This window comes from Moschus berezovskii, chromosome 25 (assembly GCF_049115385.1).
Source record: "Moschus berezovskii isolate FMDL1 chromosome 25, NW_MosBer_1.0, whole genome shotgun sequence".
Classification (NCBI taxonomy): domain Eukaryota; kingdom Metazoa; phylum Chordata; class Mammalia; order Artiodactyla; family Moschidae; genus Moschus; species Moschus berezovskii.
Window position 1 is genome coordinate 36,130,433 of NC_142484.1, and position 22,572 is coordinate 36,153,004.

The window sequence follows — 22,572 nt, forward strand, 5'->3', positions numbered from 1 at the left end:
CTCATCTAACCACAAACGGGGAGCCAAGAGTGGAGACCTTGCTTTGTAGCAATTCAGGGCCGCAGAGGTCCCCAACTTGCATCGAGCATCACTCCACAATCTGGTCTACCAGCAGAGAAGATGCACCATTGCATCAATCTCTGTTTCGTGATTGCCAGGGCAGGCACAAAGTGAAGAAAGGAAGAAAACAAATCCATTCCTTTTACCTCTACACCAGTGAAGCTACTGACCATAGAGTCCTGTGCCTCTGTCATCACTAGGTGGCTCTTTAGGCCTTTGGATTCCCCAAGATTCGATCTGAGACAGTTTCCAGTGAAGCAGGATAAAAGGATTTTCCAGTCATCTGAGCAGATATATAAACGGCCCTATTCTTCCTGGCCTCTCCCAAAGAATGGGTCTGGGCCTGCGTGTACCTCAGGGAGATTAGCAACAGAGAGAAAAGAGAAGGCAGTGCAATTAAGCTGGGCACGGGGGATGTCCACTGGAGGCAGAGACGCTGAGCCCACCGGGCCTGGTCAGAGTCCCAACTCCAGCCAGGATGCTCAATGGGACAGTGTCTCGCACTACTTCCATCTCCATCATGAAGTGGAGACTGTAACACCATGGACATCTCCTACAAGTTTCCGGCTTTTCCAAGTGTTTTCACCAACACCCTCTCCTTTGTCCCCATAACATCCCACTGCAGTGGGCGTTAGGCATTGCTGATCCCACTTTGCAGGTGGGGAAACGAAGGGACTAAATGAAAACTACTTGCCCGAAGTTACAAGGCAAGTAAGAGGCAGATGCAGAACTTGCCAGTCTTCCCATTGTTCTGCACCCTGCATTTTGTAAATCACTGCCAATTACTTGATCCCCTTGTTCCTCACGATGGCATACTGATGACAAGTGGTCTCATTTGAAATGAAACTGTATTCATTTCACAGAGGAAAATACTGAGATTCAAGGAGGTCTAAGCAACCTGCCCATTTTGGCAAGACTAAAGCTATAATTCACATTTCTAGATTTCCTCTTCAAACAGGCTTTTTAACCCAAACACCAAACACTGTAACTGGCCAAAAGGCCAGTTTTCTCTACTTGCTGCCACATAGCGTATAAATATTTAAATTCTTTTTAGATGTTTAGAAAAGGCCTTCATCCTCTCTCCCACCAGACATGATCCTATAATTTTGGTCAGTGTCAAAATTAGTCCAATCTTTCACATGCTCTAGTTGTACATTTTGTCAACTGTGTGAATAAAGAAAGTAGAAAATAAAGGCATTGACAGAGGCCAAGGAGCAAGCAGGTAATAGAAGCTTGTGGCACAGAACAGTGGTCTTCAGACTGGCTTCCAACCCTGACCTGCCTGCACCAGCCACTTCAGCAGTGTTGGCGGAGCTGGGGCTGTTTCTCAAGCTGTCCGCTTACCCCAGGTGATTCAGAAGATTAGTCAGGATTGAGGATCATTCTACTCCCATGATCTGCTCTTGTGAGCAGATCTTTTCCCTTAGCCGAAAGGAAATGATAATCTCATGAGAAGAAATGATACCAAACTGATCTAAAAGTCAGCTACAAGCATTAGCTCAGAGTTGGGAACCATTAAAGAGCCAACGGGACTTTGATCTTAAAAAGACTCCAGGTGAAATGGAAATAAATTCACAGTTAAGGAGGGGACTGTATCCTCTGGTCACATGATTTTCAGATTCCACGAATATTTACTAATGTCTGAAACATGGCAGACAGTATTGGAGGCTCTTTACATTTCAGTTCATTTCACGACCATTATGTAGAGACAACAGTGTCCTCATTTCAGAGATGATACTCAAAAACAGTCAAGGGACTGACCTACCCAGTGCTTGCAAGTAGCAAAATTAGTTACATCCCAATCAGAAACAAGGGCACTGACCATCTCCTGGAAGTCCACCAGGCCCTTTGCTAATAACTATATACATGATTTCTAATGGTCAGACCCACCAAAAACAGCATAGAATGTCCTTTTTCCCACTTTTCAGATGAGAAAACCAACACTTAGGTTCTTTACCAGTGACATCACTAGGAAAAGGCAGAAATAGAATTCAGCCCAGGTCAACCTGGGCTGTGCCTTGTGTGGGTCCATGCCTTGTGGGTCCAAGTCGCTGTTGTTGCAGCTGTGATGGTTCCCTCACTATTTTCCAACTCGCTCTGGGCAATTGGTGTGCAATGACATGTAGGGGCAGAGGTAAGCCCCCGCCCCCACCTCTGCTCAGAGAGGGGACAGTAATTAAAGTCAGGCTGCAGGCTCCCTGTCTCCTCACACCATTGTGGGGAAGAGAACGGCTGCCTCTGGCAGCCACCCATGACCTGGGTCTGTGCCAAGGGGTTTCAGATTCTGCCTGAGTTCCGGGCTACTGTTCAAATGTGTCCCGGGTTTCGCTGGGCCCTTTGGTCCCCTGCCACGCAATGAAGTCCTGCTGTTTGGGGCAGAACTGATTGAGAAATTGGATTCTGGGCATCACTCTGCACCCAGGACTCGGGTGTCCTGGGGCTCCCCTGGCACAAAGATGACCACCCACCACTGGGCCCTCGGAGGGAGGGCTGGCCGGGAGAAGGACCAGAGCGCACAGCGAGGGGACAGCACTCTCCCACCCGCCGCTGCGAGCCCTTTGTGCCGGTTTTGTTTTGTCTTCTGGGGTAAAGTCTCCCTCCTCCACCACCCCTTTAGGAACCAGCTCATGTGAAGGGGCCCGTTAGTCACGGATTCCGAGTCATTGTGGAAGGATCGGGAGTTTTTCAGTGCCGGAGATTCCAGTGACCTTTTAAATCCTGAGATGAAAAATAAAGATAAATCCAGAGCCCTTCCTCAGTGGATGCAAAGGAGAGAAAGGACCACAGAGTCTGAGGCTCTTTTCCTGCTCTCTGTAGAGGTCTCTCTGGGCAACAGTAGTAACAATAACAGAGACAGGTTTAAAGGGGTCTTGATATAATGTCTGGGTCTCTATATACATCATCTAATGGACCACAACCCCCTGTGATATCATTATTGCCAACTGACAGAAGAGACAGCTGAGACTCTGGTTTACTATTCTGCCCAAGGGGTTCCCTGATAGCTCCGTTGATAAAGAATCGGCCTACAATGCAGGAGACTCCAGTTTGATTCCTGGTCGGGAAGATCCCCTGAAGAAGGGAAAGGCTACTCACTCCAGTATTGTTGGGCTTCCCTTGTGGCTCAGCTGATAGAATCTGCCTGTACAGTCCATGGGATCGCAAAGAGTCAGAACCTACTCAGTGACTTTCACTTTCACTTTAAGGGCTCACAGCTGAGAAGGCAATGCAGGAATTCACATTCAGTTCTGTCTGGCTGCCTGACTCCAAAGAAGCCCCTCAACATTCAGACCACCTAACTAATGTAGCCAAGACCTACCCATGGCTGTTATTCAGTCACCCAGTCATGTCAGACTCTTTGTGACCCCATGGGCTGCAGCATGCCCGGCTTCCCTGTCCTTCAGCATCTCTCAGAGCTTGCTCAAACTCATGTAAATTGAGTGGCTAGGTAGAAGTTGCCAACTAGAGTAGGCTGGAACAGAAAATCAACTGTGAACCCTGAGGGAGCCTCCCTTAAAAATGAGGGCCCCATTGTCTTACTCTTTCAACAATTACCATGGAATGGTAACCACAGTCACTTATTTCTCACTTATTTCCGGAGGCTGAAAGTTTGATATCAGGGGGCCAGTGGGATAGGGTCCTTGGTAAGGCCCCTGCTTCTTTCTATGTCCTCACAGTGTGGGGAAGAGAGTGAGCAAACTTCCTGGTGTCTTCTTTTAAAGGCACTAATTCCATTCACAAAGAACTCCACCCTTATGATCTAATTAATTCCCAAAGGCTCCATCTCCAAACACCACCACATTGGAGATTAAGGTTTCAACATATAGATTTGGGGGAGGACACACACATTCAATCCATAACACTCATAGTTCAGCTGCTGCTGCTGCTGCGTCACTTTAGTCGTGTCCGACTCTGTGTGACCCCATAGACAGAAGCCCACCAGGGTCCCCCGTCCCTGGGATTCTCCAGGCAAGAACACATAGTTCAGGCAAAGGCTTTAAAAGGAAAAGTTGATTACCCAAGTAGATCCTAGAAAGAGAGGAAGGAGAGTGTCTGTGCTGTTGGGTCCCCGAGGTGGTGGTTCTGGACGAGTCCCAACCTAGAGCTCCTGGGAGGAGACTGTCTTCCCACAGTGTACATGGAAACTTTGCAGCAAATGGGGTCAGCTGCACCAACAGGTCTGTGCCTGAAAGTAAGATGAGTTTCCAGTGGTGAAACCCAGGGTGAGAGCTGCCCATACAGTGTTTCTGTACAAATTTTAAAAAGAAGAAGGCATCCCTTTTTGGGGTGCCTAGTTTAGTGGCCCAAGAATCAGCGTGGGCTGGATCTTAGTTTCCACTCATCTCCTTGGCTGTGCAAACTCCACAGTGTATATGATCTGTACCACTCATTGAAACTGAGTTGGATGACAAGCAATGACAGTAGCAGATTTATCAGACCCCAGTTCTAAACCTACTTGAATGGCAGAGCCAGTCTGGATCCCTTTTTTGGACTAAATGTAAGCCTCCAGGTTCTGGTATGCTCTGGGAAAGGGGAAGACTCTAGCCGAGAGAGAGTAAGAATTCATACAAATAAGGCAGTAGGTATTTGAGCAGTCTGTTAAACATAAAGAAACCCAGTTGCAGTTGTCCCCAGTTTTGTGGACTTGTTTATACAAGTTAGACCATTCCGAGTTCCTTCCTACTGAGTGCTGTTCTTGTGTTCCTGTCTTCTGTGACCATGTGTGTGCATTCTTAGTCGCTCAGTCGTGTCCAACTCTTTATAACCCCATGGACTGTAGGCCACCATGCTCCTCTGTCCATGGCGATTCTCCAAGCAAGAATACTGTAGTGGGTTACCATGTCTTCTTCCAGGGGATCTTCCTGACCCAGGGATCGAACCTGTGACCATAGATAATGGGAATTCTCATGGTCAGGCATGAACTGCTAGATGGAAAAAATTGCACTTAAGCATAATGTATGATCCTTTTAATGTACTGTTGAACTTGATTTGCTAATATTTTGTTGAGGATTTTGTTTCAATATTCCTCAGGGATATTGACCTGTAATTTTCTTTCTCTGTAGTGTTGTCTGGCTTTGGTATGTCAATGAAAAAAATCTTGCCGGCCATATCAGCAAACAAAAGATATGTAGCCATCAAGCCACTATGGCCTCACAGATGGAGAGCCCTGAGGGGATTCAGGATGGATATAAATGCACTGTCCACTGCCAAGTCCGCAGCCTCTGCAGTCTCCTCCAGCTGCTCAGACTAAGGGGATTCAGGGTGAGAAAGCACAGGATTCTGGTCCCCAGCTAGCTGAGATGTTAATCAAAGGAATGATTTCAGTGAGCCCAGACCCTTGCATCTTCCCATATATAGAAAAGTGCTAAATTCCTTAACTGGAGAATTAACTTGTGTGGTGTGTGTGTGTATGTGTGTGTGTGTGCGCGCGCGCTAAGTTGCTTTAGTCGTGTCTGACTGCGACCCAGTGGACTGTCGCACCACAGTGGACTGTCCCTGGGATTCTCCAGGCAAGAATACAGGAATGGGTTGCCACACCCTCCTCTAGGGTAACTTTCCAACTGACGGATCAAATCCACGTCTCTTATATCTCCTGCACTGGCAGGTGGTTCCACCTGAGATATCTGGTTTTCTTTAATTCATAGTAATCTTTTTGATGTTCCGACAACCTGGTCTCTGATGTTAAAAACTCCTATATATCCTGGCTCCTCCCTTACCTCTTTGGAAACAGTCTCTGAGATGCTGTGTCCTGGATTTAAGTCCTCAATTTTACCCATGGAATAAAGCATAATTCTCAACATTTAGGTTGTGCTTTTTTTTTTTAAGTTGTCAGGTATCAGGGAGATGCTAGCCTCACACAATGCAGCTGGCTTGACAATGATCAGACAGGGCCACGAGCTGTGCCCCATAGATGGGTAGGGCCACAGGCTGTAATCCACAACTGGACAGGGTGCTGGCTGTGCCATGCTGTGGGGTTGGCTCCCTGACTGGGCTGGGCCACCGACAATGCTCAATAATCAACCTGGGCCTTAAGCTCTGAGACTGGAAAGGGCTAGGATTCCACCTCCGCAGCTGGGTGAGGCCACCACTGGTGCTTTGATGCTATGCCTAGCTCCCTGCCCAAAAAGGGCAGCAGACTGGGCTCAGAGGCTGCTCAGGGTCTCTCACCAGGCTGTCTTGTCAAGCAGAGGTGGAGGCTATGCTTAGCAAACAATCAGGGCTGGGGGCTTGGCACCCTTTCAGGTGAGGCCATAGGATGAGATCTACAGCCAGCTCTTTGACTGGGGACCCAACCTGGGCAGAAATGCCCACAGAGTGCCCTAGCCAAAGAGGGCCACAGAGTTGAGTCAACTCTGTGCTTAAGTAGGACCACTGGCTGGGCCCTCTGCTCAGGTGCCACTACCAGGATGAACACAGTCGGCCAAGATCCATGAGCTGTGTGCTGTGATCCTCATCCCCTGCTTCCTCTCTAGCTGACCCCTGGTCATCTAACACTACTGATTCACAATCCCCCCACCAAGGATTCCTGGGAGATAAGACAGGGCAAGTAGCCCTCCTAGGAAGCATCCTGGAACACTGAGGAAGCTGGATATCAACCTTAAACTCTCTTCCTCCCACAGGAGAAGATGCAGGCCCTGGGGGACCCTTCATAGAGCAATGCCTCCCTTGGGGAGAAGTGATGCAAAGTGAAATCCTGCTCTTCTAATGCATTGTTTCTTGGTTTCTGTGATCCCAGGGAATGCCTCAGCCCCACTTCTGGGTTCTAGAATCTTCACAGAGGCATCGTATTGTGAACAGTTGCTAGTTGGTCTTTCTGTGAAAGAAGTGGAAGGAACCACCTCTTCCACCATCTCGCTGACATCCCTCCTCCTGACTAATATTTCTTTATTACTATTTCCTGCCTGGAAAAAAAAAGTCATTCTTACACTGCTGCCAAACAAATAGAATCATGACTTATACAGTTAATTTCATGTCTGTGTGTGCTCAATCATGTCTGGCTCTTTGTGACCCTAAGGACTATAGCCTTCCAGGCTCCCCTGTCCATGGGATTCTCCAGTCAAGAATATTGGAGTGGGTTGACCTACCCTCCTCCAGGGGATCTCCCCAGTCAGAAATCAAACCTACAACTCTTGTGTCTCCTGCATTGCAGATAGATTCTTTATCCACTGAGTTACCTGGGAAGCCCCTAATTTCATGTTTTTAACAATTCTACTAATTTCTGACTTAACAAAAACTTCTCCTTTTGGAAAATGAAAAGTGGTGGTCTTTCATGGGGTAAATATTACAAAGGCAATAAAACAGGGCTAGAGACACTGATGAGGACCAGGTCTGGATAGCAGCTTAGTCACAAGGTCCCAAAGGCAAGTGGGACTTGAACTTGGAAATCTGTTGGGGGAAAAAAAGGTTGAGAAGGGCAGGTGAGACATTCAGCACTATTAGAATCCAGGAACAGCAGTCACGTGAAAGGCAGTATCTTAGTTCCAAGCCATCCTCAGAGGCATCATGAAGCAGTGGCTGGAGCTGGCAGAGCATTTGGTAGCAGGGAAGCACAGAGTCTGTCCAATAGCAAGGAGGGCCAGCAATTTGTTCACATGGTAAGCCTCTGAGTCCCTGTACGTCAGACATATAGTCCCTGGAGGTACAATGAAGGGGACACACACAGTGCCTGGGCTCACAAGCCTCAAGTCTAGTGAAGACAAAGGGCCAGGCCCCCGCTGAGTGAACTGGGCATCCTGACAGAGCTCCAGAATACAGATGAACTTGAGTGAGAGACAGGACAAAAGCAGTGCCACCCAGATCAGACACACAGGGAGGAGGGCAGGGGAAAGGTGCCCCATCTGAGCACACAGATGCTTGTTCACTTCTCCACCACCATCACTGGGTCAGTGGACCCACCTCCTGGTGAGAAGCAGACTACCCCCCGGCCCTGGCAGGATAGGTTCTTCCTGGCCCAGAGGCTGAGTGTTCGCCGCCAAGTGATGCTGGATGCAATGAGGTTCCACAATAGCCTCAGAGTACGTAACAAGTGGGAGGAGATACGGGAGACGCGGGTTTGGTACCTGGGTCAGGAAGACCCCCTGGAGGAGGACATGGTGACCCACTCAGTATTCTTGCCTGGAGAATCCACATGGACAGAGGAGCGCGGTGGGGTACAGTCCACAGGGTCGCAGAGTCAGACACGACTGAAGCGACTGAGCATGCACACCCGCCACAAGTCAGCACTCTCCGTCAGATGCACCTCGTTCTGCCAAGCCCAGGCATGCTCTGAGCCGCTCAGTCTGCTTCTAACATTCTTCAGTCTGAGGAGAACCCACCACTCAAATCGTGGACAGCTCCGAGAGGCTGTATGACATCTCTTCCGAGTCCCTTTCCTAGTATTCCCCTAAAATGAAATGAAATCAAATCAAATAAGATAAGATAAAACAAAACAAAATAAAGCATGGTTACATAAGTCTTGTTTAAGTACACACACACACACTAAAAAAAAACCTTTGTGTGGCACAATAAATAGGATTTAATTTTGCTTGTCATAGTGTTCATTCCTTTATGAGTTTCCTAGGGCTGCTATAACAGTGCCACAAACCAATTGGTGGCTTCGAACAATAGCAACGTACCGTCTCACAGTCCTAGAGGCTAGCAGTCTGAAATCAAGGTGTCGGTAGGGTCTCCTTGAAGGTGCTGGAGAAACATGCTTCCCAGCCTCTTCTAGCTTCTACTATTTGTGGGCAACCTCTGGCACGCCTTAGCTTACAGACGCTGTATCTTCACACTGTCTTCCCTCTGCACCTATCTCTGGGTCCAAATTTCTCCTTTTTATAAGGACACCAGTCATACAGGAATAGCTCCCACCCTAGTGACTTCATTTTAATTTGATAACCTCTGACGAGTTAAGAACCTATTTCCAAATAAGGTCACATTCTGAGGGTCTGTCTGGGAGTTAGGAGTTTTGAGGGAATACAATCCAATCCATAATATTTATTCTAGGTAACAAGTGGATCTTGAGACTGTTGTCAAAAATCTAGCCAGGTATTCTTCTTCCTCCTCCCCTCCCTTCCCTCTCCTTCCCTACCATCACATTCTATGAAAAAATAAATATAATTTTTCTCAACTTGGAATATGTTTCTAAGAACATCACATTTTGAAAGTGAAAACGTCTTTCATTTGGCAATTAAACTAGCTAGTACTTTGTGACATCTCTCAGATTATTTTCCTGTATTGCTTCTTCACTCTCGTATTAGCACTAAGCATCTCCTGTATCTATAATTTGAACTAACTGTCCAACTCAATTTTAGACTCATTGAGAACAAGGCTGCTAGTTATGGGTAATCTCACAGAAGAAAATTCTGGTCATACTCTATAGATGAAACAAATGACTGAAAGCATGTCATAATACCCTCTATGCCTGCCACCAAGCGCACTTTTTTTTTTAAAGTCACTCAATCATGTCCAACTCTTTGCAACCCCATGGACTGTACAGTCCACAGAATTCTCCAGGCCAGAACACTGGAGTGGGTAGCCTTTCCCTTCTCCAGGGGATCTTGCCAACCCAGGGATCAAACCCAGGTCTCCCGCACTGCAGGCGGATTCTTTACTAGCTGAGCCACAAAGGCAAGCCCAAGAACACTGGAGTGGGTAGCTTATCCCTTCTCCAGCAGATCTTTCCAACCCAGGAATCGAATTGGGGTCTCCTGCATTGCAGACAGATTCTTTACCAACTGAGCTACCAGGGAAGCCCTACCACCAAGTGCACTGCTCCAGGAAAAATAACTTTGCCCTTTGGTTCAACAAAATTACCAGTATAGTTGTTGTTGCCACATACATAAATCCTGCCACAATTAGGGTTTCCACAGAAAGTAGGCTCCCTTTGAACATTAGCTCTTTAGCAAATAGTGGCATATGGCCATTTGACCATATGCCTGCCATAAGTCTGGGGATAAGCTCAAAGATGAAGTTTCTCTTTCAACTTTAAAGCCCCATACAATTCACTCAATAATCATTTATTAGATGTAATTATTGCCAAATTCCAGCAAATGATAGGAATGCAGAGGTGAGTACTGCCCTCTATAGGCAAGTCAGAGGAATAAATCACTGCTATCACAATAGTATGATTAACTGCAAGAAGATGAGCCTGGGGGTCTTGGAGTAGCATAGCTGATTCCAGAGTAGAGGCTTAACTGATGCAGAGAGGTTTTAAAAGGTGACTCTTAAGCTGAGAACGACAGGTTTAGTGGAAACTAACAAGCAGAGAAAATGGGGATTGCCTTCCAGGTACAGGCAGACGAGGGGCAAATTCATGAAAGTGCCATGGATATGGAGCATTCAAGCACCTATCTATAGTTGGGACCAGATTCCTACAACGTGGAGACTAGAGGGGAGTGGGAGTGACTGGAGCAGTGACTGGAGAGGCTGACAGGACCCGTGTGTTTGAGCTACCAATTCTGAACTTTACCTTGGAAGTGACAAAAAACACTGAAGGATTATAAGCAAAGGATCAATGACACAGAGTTGCTTTTTTAGCACTAACGCATCATCCAGCAATGAGGAGGATGAATTAAAGGACAGAGAGTTCAGGGACAATGAGGTCTTTAGATCATTGCAGGAGGTGAGGTGAGGGGTGATGAGGATCCCAACTAAGGAAGGGGCTGTGACGGAAGGGGAGAGGAGACATAGAAACAGAGCCTCTCCAACTGCAGGCCCAACCTACTAGTGAGTCATAACAGCAACCAATAGATAATAGCCAGGCTTTATTAACAGATAGAAAAAAATATATTGATGTACCACACAGCTCCTACATGAATCAGGGCTTTGTAAAGGAAAAAAAAAACCACACAACTTCAATTATCTACCAAAACAGATCATTGAATAGTAATACAGATAATAATCTACTACGATTTAAATTATTAAATATGGGTATGTTTGTATGAATATAGTTGTATTGAGTCAGGATATAAAATTAAGTTTTTTCTGAAGATCATGAATAAAAATATTTGAAACATACTGACTCCGAGACTAGTTCAGAATAGGCCTTGGTAACCATTTGGACAGGATGAGAGGCTACAAGAAAAAAAAATGTGGCTAGGTTGACAGTGGCTACTCTGGTATGTTTAACTTTGGGACATAAAGTTGAAGGAGTTTATGCCCCACCCCACCCCCTGTGAAGCTATACAGGAAATAAACGGGAAACTGGCTCTAGGATGGAGGAAAGAAGCTGAGGCTGCAACCACAGATCTGGGGGTTGTCAGGGCATTAGTGATCAAGGAAGCCTTAGGAAGTGCCACCCTCACATGGAGAGAATACGTGGAGTGTGAACAGCAAAGGGCAGAAGTGAGGGCACCCTGGGTGTGAGAGCACCAGCAAGGAGGGGAAGAAGTCCTGGCCAGAAAGTTAGGAGGGAAACCAGGCTTCCAAAAACCCAAGAAGAGTTTCGGGAAGACGGAGTCCAGTTGTCCAGATGCAGCTCAAAGGCCTTGAAAGCTTGAGGCCAAAGACCCTACAGTTGGTAACTGGGGCTTCATGAGAACAATCTGGGGGAAATAATGGGCAGAAGTAGGCTTCCCTGGTGGCTCAGAGGGTAAAGTGTCTGTCTGCAATGCAGGAGACCCAGGTTCAATCCCTGGGTCAGGAAGATCCTCTGGAGAAGGAAATGGCAACCCACTCCAGCATTCTTGCCTGGAAAATCCCATGGACGGAGGAGCCTAGGAGGCTACAGTCCACGGGGTCTCTCAAAGAACTGGACACGACTGAGTGACTTCACTTCACTTCACTCCAATGGACAGAAGTAGAGTGACTAACTGTACCAGTTTCCCCAGGATTGGGGGGTTTCTTGCTACATGGCACTTTCAATGCTAAAACTGGACAGTGCTATGCAACCTGGGATGGTTGGTCACCTTGGGACTCAAAATATTAATGGTTTAAGTTGCAGGTGAGATGGAGGCAAAAAGTGTGGATTCTTTTTCTGAGAGACTCCAACTCTAAAAAGAAGAATGTAGAGTAATATTCCCTGTAGAGAAGGAAACAGGATCAACAGTTTAACACTTCTTTATTCCTCCTCTTTCTTACTCTAAAGCTATGCTAAAGGCTTAGTTCTACAATGAAAGGAACAAGTGAGGATGAGGTTGGAGCTGTAAGAGACTAAGGATAATTGATGGAGCAGCATCTTGTCCTCAAGAAGAAGAGGCAGATGCTGAGTCCTGAAAGAAGGAGAAGGTCCCACCTGCTTGAGAGAAAATTCCATGTGTGTAAGTGGGGATGGGAAATCGAAGGGGATTACAACAGATGCTTTCCATCTTGTCAGGACATGGAGTGAGGAGACAGGTGGGACTGAGGCTTGAAAGGAGATGAGCAAAGGCGTGGAACAGCTGTTCAGATGTAAGAAAACTAAAACACAATCCAGGAAACAAGGAATGCCCAGCTGAGAGGGAGACTCATGAATATGCAGAGTACAATGTAATTATTATTACTAACTAAGCTAAGCTCCCCAGCCTGTCTGAAGTCATACAACTGCAAGCATATTTCCAGTCTTGAAAAATATCTGTTGCTGTTTTAGTCGCTGAGTCATGTCCAACGCTTTGTGGCCCCGTGGACTATAGCCCACCAAGCTCCTCTATCCATGGGATTTCCCAGGCAAGAATACTGGAGTGGGTTGCCATTTCCTTCTTTAGGGGATCTTCTTGACTCAGGGGTCAAACCCACATCTCTTGCATTACAAGTAGATTCTTTACCATTGAGCCACCAGGGCAGCCCCTTGAAAAACAAAACCTACCATTGCCCTTAAGAAGAATAGTCTATGGGCAAGTATATGGTTAAACAGGAGACAAAAATACTTGCTAAACAGGCTTCGGGAAAAAATGACACATGAGAGAAAGCAACTGTGTTCAGCCTTTGGCAGGACTGTTACTAAAGAGGCACTCCTCACAGTACTGCTGCAGCAGGCACAATCAGACACAGTGAGCTCAGGCTGGAAAGTAACGCAGGGAGCAGAATCAGAGATGGGGCCATTTGGAACCTACAGAGGGGCCAAGCACACACTCCTGGCACCCTGGATGGCTTGGCACCTTGACCTAATGCCAAGTCTTGGCTGCCTGATACTAAGAACTCTCTCTCCTTCTTGGTGGGCACTTATACATACCCTATGCCAAATCCCCATGATAATCCTTTGAGATAGTTCTCCAGCTCTGCCAACAGGGAAGACTGTGTTTCAATATGGTTAACTAGTCCATGACTGGTAAATTAGCAGGGATGAGGTGTAGCTAAGCTGACTGATTTAGCCCCTCCCTTTTCCCTTCTTTCTCTTCACCTGTAACAATGAGGATAATAACAATATCTAGGCGGAGGCCTTTGTAAGTATTAAATGAGATCATGTATGTGAAAGAGCCAGGCACCCCCACAGACGCTGCTCATTTATTTGTCCAGCACAGTGGTTTTCAACTGGTAGCAATTTTGCCGCCAGGAGACCTGTGGCAACAGGGATATTTTTGATTGTCATGAGTAGGGGAGTGCTATTGGCCTCTAGTGGGTACAGGCCAGGGATGCTGCTAAAAATTCTACTGTGCACAACCCCCACAACAAAGAATTCACCTGCCCCAAGTGTCAGTGGTGGTGAGGTAGGCCCCTGCTAGCAGCATAATGCAGGGGACTGGGAATCACACAAGCTAACAAAGCACAACAGGGTCTCACAAGTGACAGGTCGCAGTGAAAGGATGCTTGTAGATCTGGATCTTGGACCCACTACTTGCTTTTGGCAAGTTATTTAACCTGTCTGCATCTTACCTTTCAAATGGGGATCATAATAGCATAAAGTCATCTCAATAAGTTAAATTATTGCTGAATAATTTTCTGCTAGCACAATGAAGTTACTCACTTATCACTACCTTGAAATTTAATAGACACCAAGTGTCTGAAGACACCAAGAGTTCTTTTCACAGTTAACAAGGCTCACTGCTGTATTTCCTGTGGTGCCTTCTCAAGACAGCTTTTCTTTGGAAGAGTCACTTAAGGGTAGCATTGAAAGTTGTCTGCCATGGCTCAGTACCATTTGTTCTTTCCCCAAATTCTTTTCTGAAAAGATGGCAGTACTTTTGATTTACACAAACACTGACCTAGATTCTAAAATCTTTTGCCTAACACTGGGTTTCAACTTTCTCCCACTATCTTACCCTCTATCTTATCTTGGCTACCTGAACAGAAGCAGTTCTCTGCTCTACAATATAACCAGTAGGCAATATCTTCTATTGAAGGGGTGTTGTTCTCTCGATATTTTCACCAAAAAAGTCTACAGAACTGAAGGGCTCACTTTTTTCTTTCCAGCGACTCACTTCCAACCCAGTCTTTCCTCCTCTGCCCCTCAACCATCCTGCTATGCTGCCACTTCATGGCTGGTTAAAACACATCTCTTTTCCCCAATCTCCCTCTGATGATCAGATCAGACTCCTCTCCAGGGCTCCTTCAGATTCTATTCATCAAACCAGCTATCCAGGGAAGACTCCTTTGGAAACTTCACACCTTCTCTACTCCCTTTCTTGGAGAGAATGTAGGTCTAGGGAGTCAGGAAGCACAGACAGGCAGAAACCAACAGATGGGGAGGGGAACAGGAGGAAAGAGGGTAGACAGAGTACAGCTTGTAAGGGAAAAGGCAAACAGATCAGCCAGCAAAGAGCATGGAGCTCACAACCCTAATGGCTTCCATGTGTAGAAAACATTTGTCTATGTGTATAAAATCCATATACCTGCAGAACCAATCCAACAATGGAGGGGGGGTGTTGGCTCAAGGCATGTTAGGTATTTTCTCTCTGAGCTACCCAACAAGCAGGAAAGGAGTGAAAAACGGAGGAATATTGTCATCCCCACCCTCTGAGATAAGGAAACGTGGATGCAAAGATGTTATAATTGGCCTAGTCTCCACCTCCCAAAGTGGCTGAAGCATGGGAAATTTCTCCCATACCAGAAACCTGCAAGAAAAGCCCACAGGAAAAAAATATCAGAGAGAGCAATGAGAGTCCAGAAAAAGAAAAATGAACAACAGCACTGATAAGAAGATAAAGAGATGGAAGAAACAAGGGGGCCGGAAGAAAAACAGGCGGAAAAATGACAGAGACCAACCCGGCCCCCAACCGGGGACCAGTAAAGGTAGGGTCGCGGTGGCGCACTGGCCTCACGTCCTCAATAACACTGTCACCAACAAGGCAAAGAGACCACACAGGAAACCATCCTCTAAGAAGACACCCAAATCAATAACAACATACCTCTGCTCCATTCTTTTCAATACAGACTTTAATTCACAACGCGCTCAAAGGGGAGGTAAGGGGAGAGCCCAGAGCACTGCTGGGAAGGGGCTATTACACTAAACACACTAACCTTTTGATGAAAAGTTGACAAAGGGACAAGGGGCTGCAGAAGCCACCTCCTGCCCCTTCCGCCATCCCCACCCCATTCCCCCATCCCGTCTTGTTTTCTTGGCTCGGTTGATCCGGTAAGAACCTATCAACGGCTTTTTTTTTTTTTTTAAACACGAGGCTGTGGTTAAAACAACCCCCAACTCCTTTGCATCTCTTTTCCTGAAGTTTCTTTTATTAATCGAATTTTTAAAATCCCCTTTCAACTCCACGTGCATTTGACGGTCGTTCTTTAGGCTCGGGAGAGACCCACAGCGGGGAGCCCCAAGCGCAGTGTCTGCTGTGGGAGAAGGGAGCCGTGCAGTCAGTCCCGGGGCGCGCCCTCCTCCCCGGGCGCCCCTTCCCAAGCTCCGTCGGGCCTCCAAAGGCCGGCGAACGCCGTGCGGCTGTAGCCCGCGCTGTAGTCGTAGGACACCTGTTGGGGCGGCGGCGGCGGCGCCGGGGGCAGAGCGCAGTCTGAGAAGAAGGGGGCGAACGAGGCCAAGAGGCCGGGCCCGTCGTCCCCGCCCGGAGAGTCCGCGGCGGCGGGGTACACGGAGCGCAAGGGCTCGTTCAAGGTCAAGCCGCCGCCGGGCGCGGGCAGGGGCGCCTTCTTGGTCGCGGGGCCGCCCGGGGCGCTCCAGGGCTCGGGGTACAGTAGGCTCCCCACCATCGCAGGCTGGGGCTCAAAGAGGCTGGGCTCCAGCTCCGGGGGTCCCCGCAGGACGGCGGCCCCGGCGGGGAACACATCAAGAGGCTCCGCGGCAAGTAAGGCACTCGCCTCGGTGCCCGCGCCGTAGTCGGGCCCCAGAAGCTCGAAGAACTCGGCGGCCTCTGAGCCCTTCTCCAAGTCGCCCAGGCTCACGCCGGGCCCCGACGGGCCGCACCCGCCGCCGCCGCCCGCCCGGGACGGCTCGGTGAAGAAGGACGGCGGCAGGTTGCGGGCCCGCAGAGGGACCTTCCTGGCGCCGGGGACCGCCGGGCCGCCAGCGGAGCCGGCCGCGTCCCCGCCCACGAGCCCGGCCGCGGGCGCCGCCTCCGCAGCCCCGGCCAGATCGGCGCCCCCGGGGACGTGGCGCAGCGAGTCGAAGAGCGCGGCCAGGCTCCGGCTCTGTAGGCTGGCGGCCGCCGCGGCCTGCGACGCCTCCCGCCGGGGAGCCGCCTTGCCGTGGGCCGGGACTGGGACCGGGACCGGGACCGTCTGGGCGCCGACGAGCGGCCGCTTGGCGGGCGTGTCCGCAGCGCCCGGGGAGGGCGGGCCCGGGGGCGCGGTGCCCATGAGGCCGCTGCAGCGCTTGATCTGCTTCTGCAGGTATTTGCGGTGGTTCACCTTCCGCTTCGACTTGCCGGGCTTGTCCAGGGCCAGCTTGATGTTGCTAGACGCGGAGTCGATGAAGCTGAGCAGGTCGCGGGTGGCCTCGCGCGCGTCCCCGCTCTCGGCGCCCGCCAGCAGCGCGCCCGCCGGCGTCCCGGTCTCCTCATCCTCGAAACAGCAGCCCTTGTCCAGGGCTCCGAAGGCGCCTCCCAGCCCGTCCGGGGAGCCCCCGAAGCCGAAGGGGACGAAGGGGTGCGTGCTGAGGAGCGCCGCCTGGACTGCCATCGCCTCCGCTCCGGGGCGGCCCGTGCGCCCCCGGCCGCTTCCCGCCCGCCGCCCAGGCCCGGCTGCCGCCCTGACGCGGTGCGCGCGGGGTAGTTTCCTCGTTCGGGGACGGCTCACTGCTTGGCCTCCCGGGGGAGCTCATTAGGTCTTGTAAGCGAGGGGCGGAGGGAGGGAGCGCGCGGCGACCGCCCCGGTGGCGAAGGGGAGGGGCTTACTTAGCGGGGCTTAGCCGAGGAGTTGGGGCGAAGGGGTCGCTTTTCCAGTTTTCTAGGCTTTCACAAGCTCGTCTTCTTAACCCCTTAGTTTCCCTTCGCCCCACGCGTTTCTCTTAGCCAGCTCCAGCCGCAAGATGTGAAAATGGGGTGGCGCGTTCTCAAACTCCAGCTCCTATACAACCACACCCGGGCGTGAGGCACTCTCCCTGAGGCCGAGAAGGCAAGAAGACACGAGGGTTTCAACCCCAGCTCTAGTAATAATAGTAACCATCGGCTACGGAGCTTGGGAGCTTCCCAGATGGCGCTAGTGGTAAAGAACCTGCCAAGCAATGCAGGAGATGTAAGAGATGCAGGTGCAATCCTCTGGATTGAGACGATTCCACCGAGGAGAGCAAGGCAACCTACTCCAGTATTCTTGCCTGGAGACTCCCAGAAGAGCCTGGTGGGGCTATGGTCCACAGGGTAGCAAAGAGCTGGACACGACTGAGGCAACTTAACACGTACCAGGAACTTGCTTATGCCAGGCACTGTCACTGCATTACCTCATTTAATCTTTGAACAATAGTCCTTTGAAGTACCTATTATCACTATCTAACAAATGAGGAGACTGAGCCTCAGAGAGTTTCAGGGAGTTGGCCAAATCTATATCCAGTCCAGGCTGACTCCAAAGCTATTCCTAGTTCAGTTCAGTTCAGTTCAGTCGCTCAGTCGTGTCCGACTCTCCGCGACCCCATGAATCACAGCACGCCAGGCCTCCCTGTCCATCACCAACTCCCAAAGTACACTCAAACTCATGTCCACAGAGTCGGTGATGCCATCCAGCCATCTCATTCTCGGTCGTCCCCTTCTCCTCCCGCCCCCAACCTTTCCCAGCATCAGAGTCTTTTCCAGTGAGTCAACTCGTCGCATGAGGTAGCCAAAGTATTGCAGTTTCAGCTTTAGCATCAGTCCTTCCAATGAACATCCAGGATTGATCTCCCTTAGAATGGACTGGTTGGATCTCCTTGCAGTATAAGGGACTCTCAAGAGTCTTCTCCAACACCACAGTTCAAAAGCATCGATTCTTCGGCGATCAGCCTTCTTCACAGTCCAACTCTCACATCCATACATGACCACGGGAAAAACCATTGCCTTGACTAGACGGACCTTGACAAAACCTAGTTCTTTCTTGGCCTCAGGCTTCCTCCCCTATCAGATGGGAGAAGGAAGCTAGTGTCTCTTCAAGGTCTAGCCCTGGTCCTAAGATTCTAACTCGATATTCAGATTTTCATTCTCAACTCTGATGCTCCTTCTTCTTCTACCCCCTAATTGTTACAGGCAACAATTTACAGCAACTTGAGGCCAGCGCTTGACTCATCTTTTATTGGTAGTTGATAGAGGCAAGGGAGAAAGTCACTCCCACTAAGCCAGCTGGTGCTTTAAAGAAAGAGCCCTGTGTGTGTATGAAACTCTCAGTATCTTAAGACAAAATATAGACCAGAACCTCTCCCCGACCTGTCAAACCATTTAGGTTGCCCTTTTGGAACTTCTGTTGCATTTCAAGAATCACCTTGAAGTTCATTTAGACCCACTCTCACCTGGGCAAGCTTCTTGAGAGTGAAAAAATGAGTAATATGGCAGAGCATGACAGATGATTCAGAAAGACTTGGGTTCTGATCTTAGCCTCACCATTCAGTCCCCTCTGTGTTGGGTTGAAATCCTACCTCTGATGAGTACATAACTTTGGGCAAACCAGCTGACCTTTCTCTGCCTTAGCTCACACATGTTAAATGCAGGTTAGGTTGCCCACCTCACAGGGCACTTGTGATCTTTAAAGGAAACATCTTGCGGAAAAATCCTTATCTGTCACCTGTTCTATAGCCTATGATGAGTATTTGCCCTGATTTCTTTAAAACACAAAAAGGTCACTATGTTTCCTTACATGGACATCAACTATGAAATAGAACACTTCAATCACAAGGTGTTCCTGAGGGTTTAGTGAGGTTACATATGAAGATGCTGTGTGTGTGATAAAGTATTCTCTAAATAAGTTATTATAGTTTAGGTGCAGAGTCTACCCAGGGCAGATATAAACCATCTCTTTCAAAACTCCTTCCTTTAAGCCTCATTTTTCAGGATGTAGCAAAACCATTTTTGAGCACCCTGAATGCACAGCCTTACCAAAGGAGAAAGGGCCAGATAAACACTTTTCATTTGGGAGATGAAGTACTTTTCCCAAGTTGACATGCCAAAGCAAACTTTTTTTGAAAAACTCAAGTTGGCTCAATTATAATGTACCTTTCCTTTGAGTTACACACAAGATTTTGTCCTCCATGATTGGACTGTTTTATTGTTGGTGACCTTGCACTCAGAAAATTGTGTGGACTTGTCACTGAGCTCCATTTCACTCTCCCCCCTCGGATGTGGATGTCAGCACTTCCCTTTCCCTGTCAGCAGGACCCTTCCATCGACCTCTGGGTCTGGCAGCCAAGAGCACTAACTTTTTTTAAAACTTCTTTCAACTGAGCAGCTCTTACAAATCCCCAGACAGAGATTGTATAAGACAATACATTTAATTGACATCTTTAGTCTGAAAAAAAATCTCTCTTAATTCCCAGAGTCAGCTAAGCCCTCACATAATCATATTCAAGATAAATGGAATATGAAAATATTCATATATAAAAGTCTGTTTACAGATCATTGTAGTTCTGAGCATCAAAATTGATTTGGCATTAGATGAGGCTAGGTTCAAATTTTGGCCTGCCACCCGTGAGGTGAGTGCCCTTGGGCAAGTCAGTCTGCCTTTCTAAAGCTGCTTCTTCATCTGAAAAATGGGAGTGATTCTATCTATCCTCAGAGTCCTTGTGAGAATTAGGTAAATGTAGAGGCAGATAGTATCTCTGAGTCTTGCTTGTTTTATCTGTGCAATGGAGATCATCTCAACTCCTCAGGGTTGTAGGGAGATGGTATATATGAAAGCTCCTGGCACAAAATAGCTCAACAAATGCCCATGTTTTTGATTACTCCACTCACTTCTTACCAATATATCTCCCTATAAAATCAACATCATTTGTTCTTTCCCCCAACACAGTGAGTGCCTATTTTCCAATGCAAGAAAGCAGTTATACTTTCAGGTTGTAGAAACTTAGAAAAAGACAGTGTAATAGGGAGAGTGCTGAAATTAGAACCAGAGATTGAGACTGGAGCCCAGTATACCTTTTCATTATCCATCTGGCTATAAAAGTTTACTTAAAACCCTGTACCTCAATATTGCCATCTATAAAATGGGAATAATTATGTAAATTTAATAAGGCTATTGTGGGCAAAGGAGGTAAGACTAAACAATGGAGAAAAGACAGCCTTTTCAATAAGTGGTGCTGGGAAAACTGAACAACTGCATGTAAAAGAATGAAACTAGGACACTTCCTAACACCATACACAAAAATAAACTCAAATGGATTAAAGGCTTAAATATAAGGCCAGAAACTATAAAGATCTTAGAGGAAAATATAATCAGTACTCTGACATAAATCACAGCAAGATCCTCTTTGACCCACCTCCTAGACTAATGACAATAAAAACAAAAATAAGCAAATGGGACCTAATTAAACTTAAAAGCTTTTGCACAGCAAAGGAAACAATAAATAAAAAGATTAATAAGACTATTGTGAAAATCAGTGAGATAATGGAAATGGAAGTTCTTTGTTAACCATAAAGTTCTATATACAAATATAAGATAGCTCAGAAGTTCCATAGCCTAATTCACAAAATTGATCCTTATGTATAAAATATCCATTCAATCACTTATTCATTCAATCAAAAGATAATGACATCAACAATATGCCCAGCACTGTGCTAGTACTGTAGATACAGAGACAAGAAGCCATGATTCCTACCCTTTCTGGTGGAAAGACAGACATGCAAACAAGCCATTGTAATATAATGTGATACTTCTCAATAGAAGTAAATTAAAGATACAATAGTTGATGAGATAAAAGTTGCCCAGACGAGGAAGCCTGCATAAACAGGTACAATTTGAGTCAAGACTTGAATGATACATTTGTGTACACCAAGCAAACAAGTGACATCTCTGGAACAGCCAGGCAGAGGGATGGTCATACAAAAGCACTGGTGTTTATGGAAAACTATAAATAAAAAGACAACAATGAACAACTCCTGCTTGAAATAACTCTATACCTGAGACCAAATAAATCCTTAGAGCTTCCAAAGTGCAGTTAAATTGCTCATGTGGACCCCACCTTGTGGTCTCAGTTGTTTTCTTCATCTCATTTGCGGAAGAGCTCTATTCCAGATGGAATGAGTTTCAGCAAAGTCGGTGGCCTGTGCCTGCCGGCCCATCAGCCCCTCCTCCTACACCCTGAGTGAGCAGGCTCACTTGACTGGTTTGACATCAATCCATTCCACTTCCTCTGGGGCGGAGGGACCTGGCTCCAGCCTGCATGAGGGCCTCTCTGCAGAGCTCCAAACTGAGCTCTTTTGCCCCACTGATACCTAATGCTGAGCAAGTGGGATTAGTCTCCTTGGGAACCAAGCCCCCCAGGGACTCAAGGGCTGAACTCGCCCGAAACCGTTTGGGAGAATTGAGATTTCATATTGTTCTTTTACACTTGGATTTCAGGACATTACTTAGACAAAGGCCCACCTGAGAGCTGCCTCCTTTCTTGTGAGTAAATATAGCAGCGGGATCAAAAGCTGACTTACTTATTTTGTTTTCCTCTTTGTAACTTTAATCATATTCCCTGCAGGACAGTCTTAGTGCTCAGAGATGTCAGGAATGTACATTCATAAAGGGAGAAATAATTATGCATCTTTTTCTCTTCCCATGCCAATTGCTTGTCACTCACTATTTTTGAAACCTCAGATAAATCAATTCCTCAATTTTACCATGCAATTTATAAAGGATCAGTTTCATCACGGAATAATGTTACCTTAGAAATTATGCACTCCCCAAAATGTATCTCTTGTTGTCTTTCTCTTCCTTTCCTCCATCCTTCCAGTCCAGCTAACGTTGACAATGGCTGGCCTGGATGATCCAAGGTGGCGTCACTGGATGTCATGACTGCACATGTGCCTACAGGTGCAGTCTGTTGGTGTAACAGTACTCAGACTCCTTACATGGAAGCCTGGGAATCCCAGAGACAGTGTTGCAAGAGGCATCTGTCAGGCATTCTGTGACCTGGCTCTGGAATTCCCAGAACATCATTTTCACCACATTCTATTGGTCAAACAAATCACTAAGGCCTGTTCCTGAGGAGGGAAATTAGAATCTAGCTCTCAATGGAAGAAACATCAAAGAATTTGTTTGGTTTGTGTTTTAAATCTCTTTTCA

General features: G+C 47.6%; 1 protein-coding gene across 1 annotated transcript; it reads right to left on the minus strand.

Moving 5' to 3' along the window:
• Positions 1–15,507: 15,507 nt before the first annotated feature.
• FAM181B (family with sequence similarity 181 member B) lies at positions 15,508–17,133 on the minus strand. Its single transcript, XM_055416095.2, has one exon. It carries the CDS (start codon positions 17,026–17,028, stop codon positions 15,754–15,756), a length of 1,275 nt encoding a protein of 424 aa, XP_055272070.1. The 5' UTR covers positions 17,029–17,133; the 3' UTR covers positions 15,508–15,753.
• Between the last annotated feature and the right edge of the window lie 5,439 nt (positions 17,134–22,572).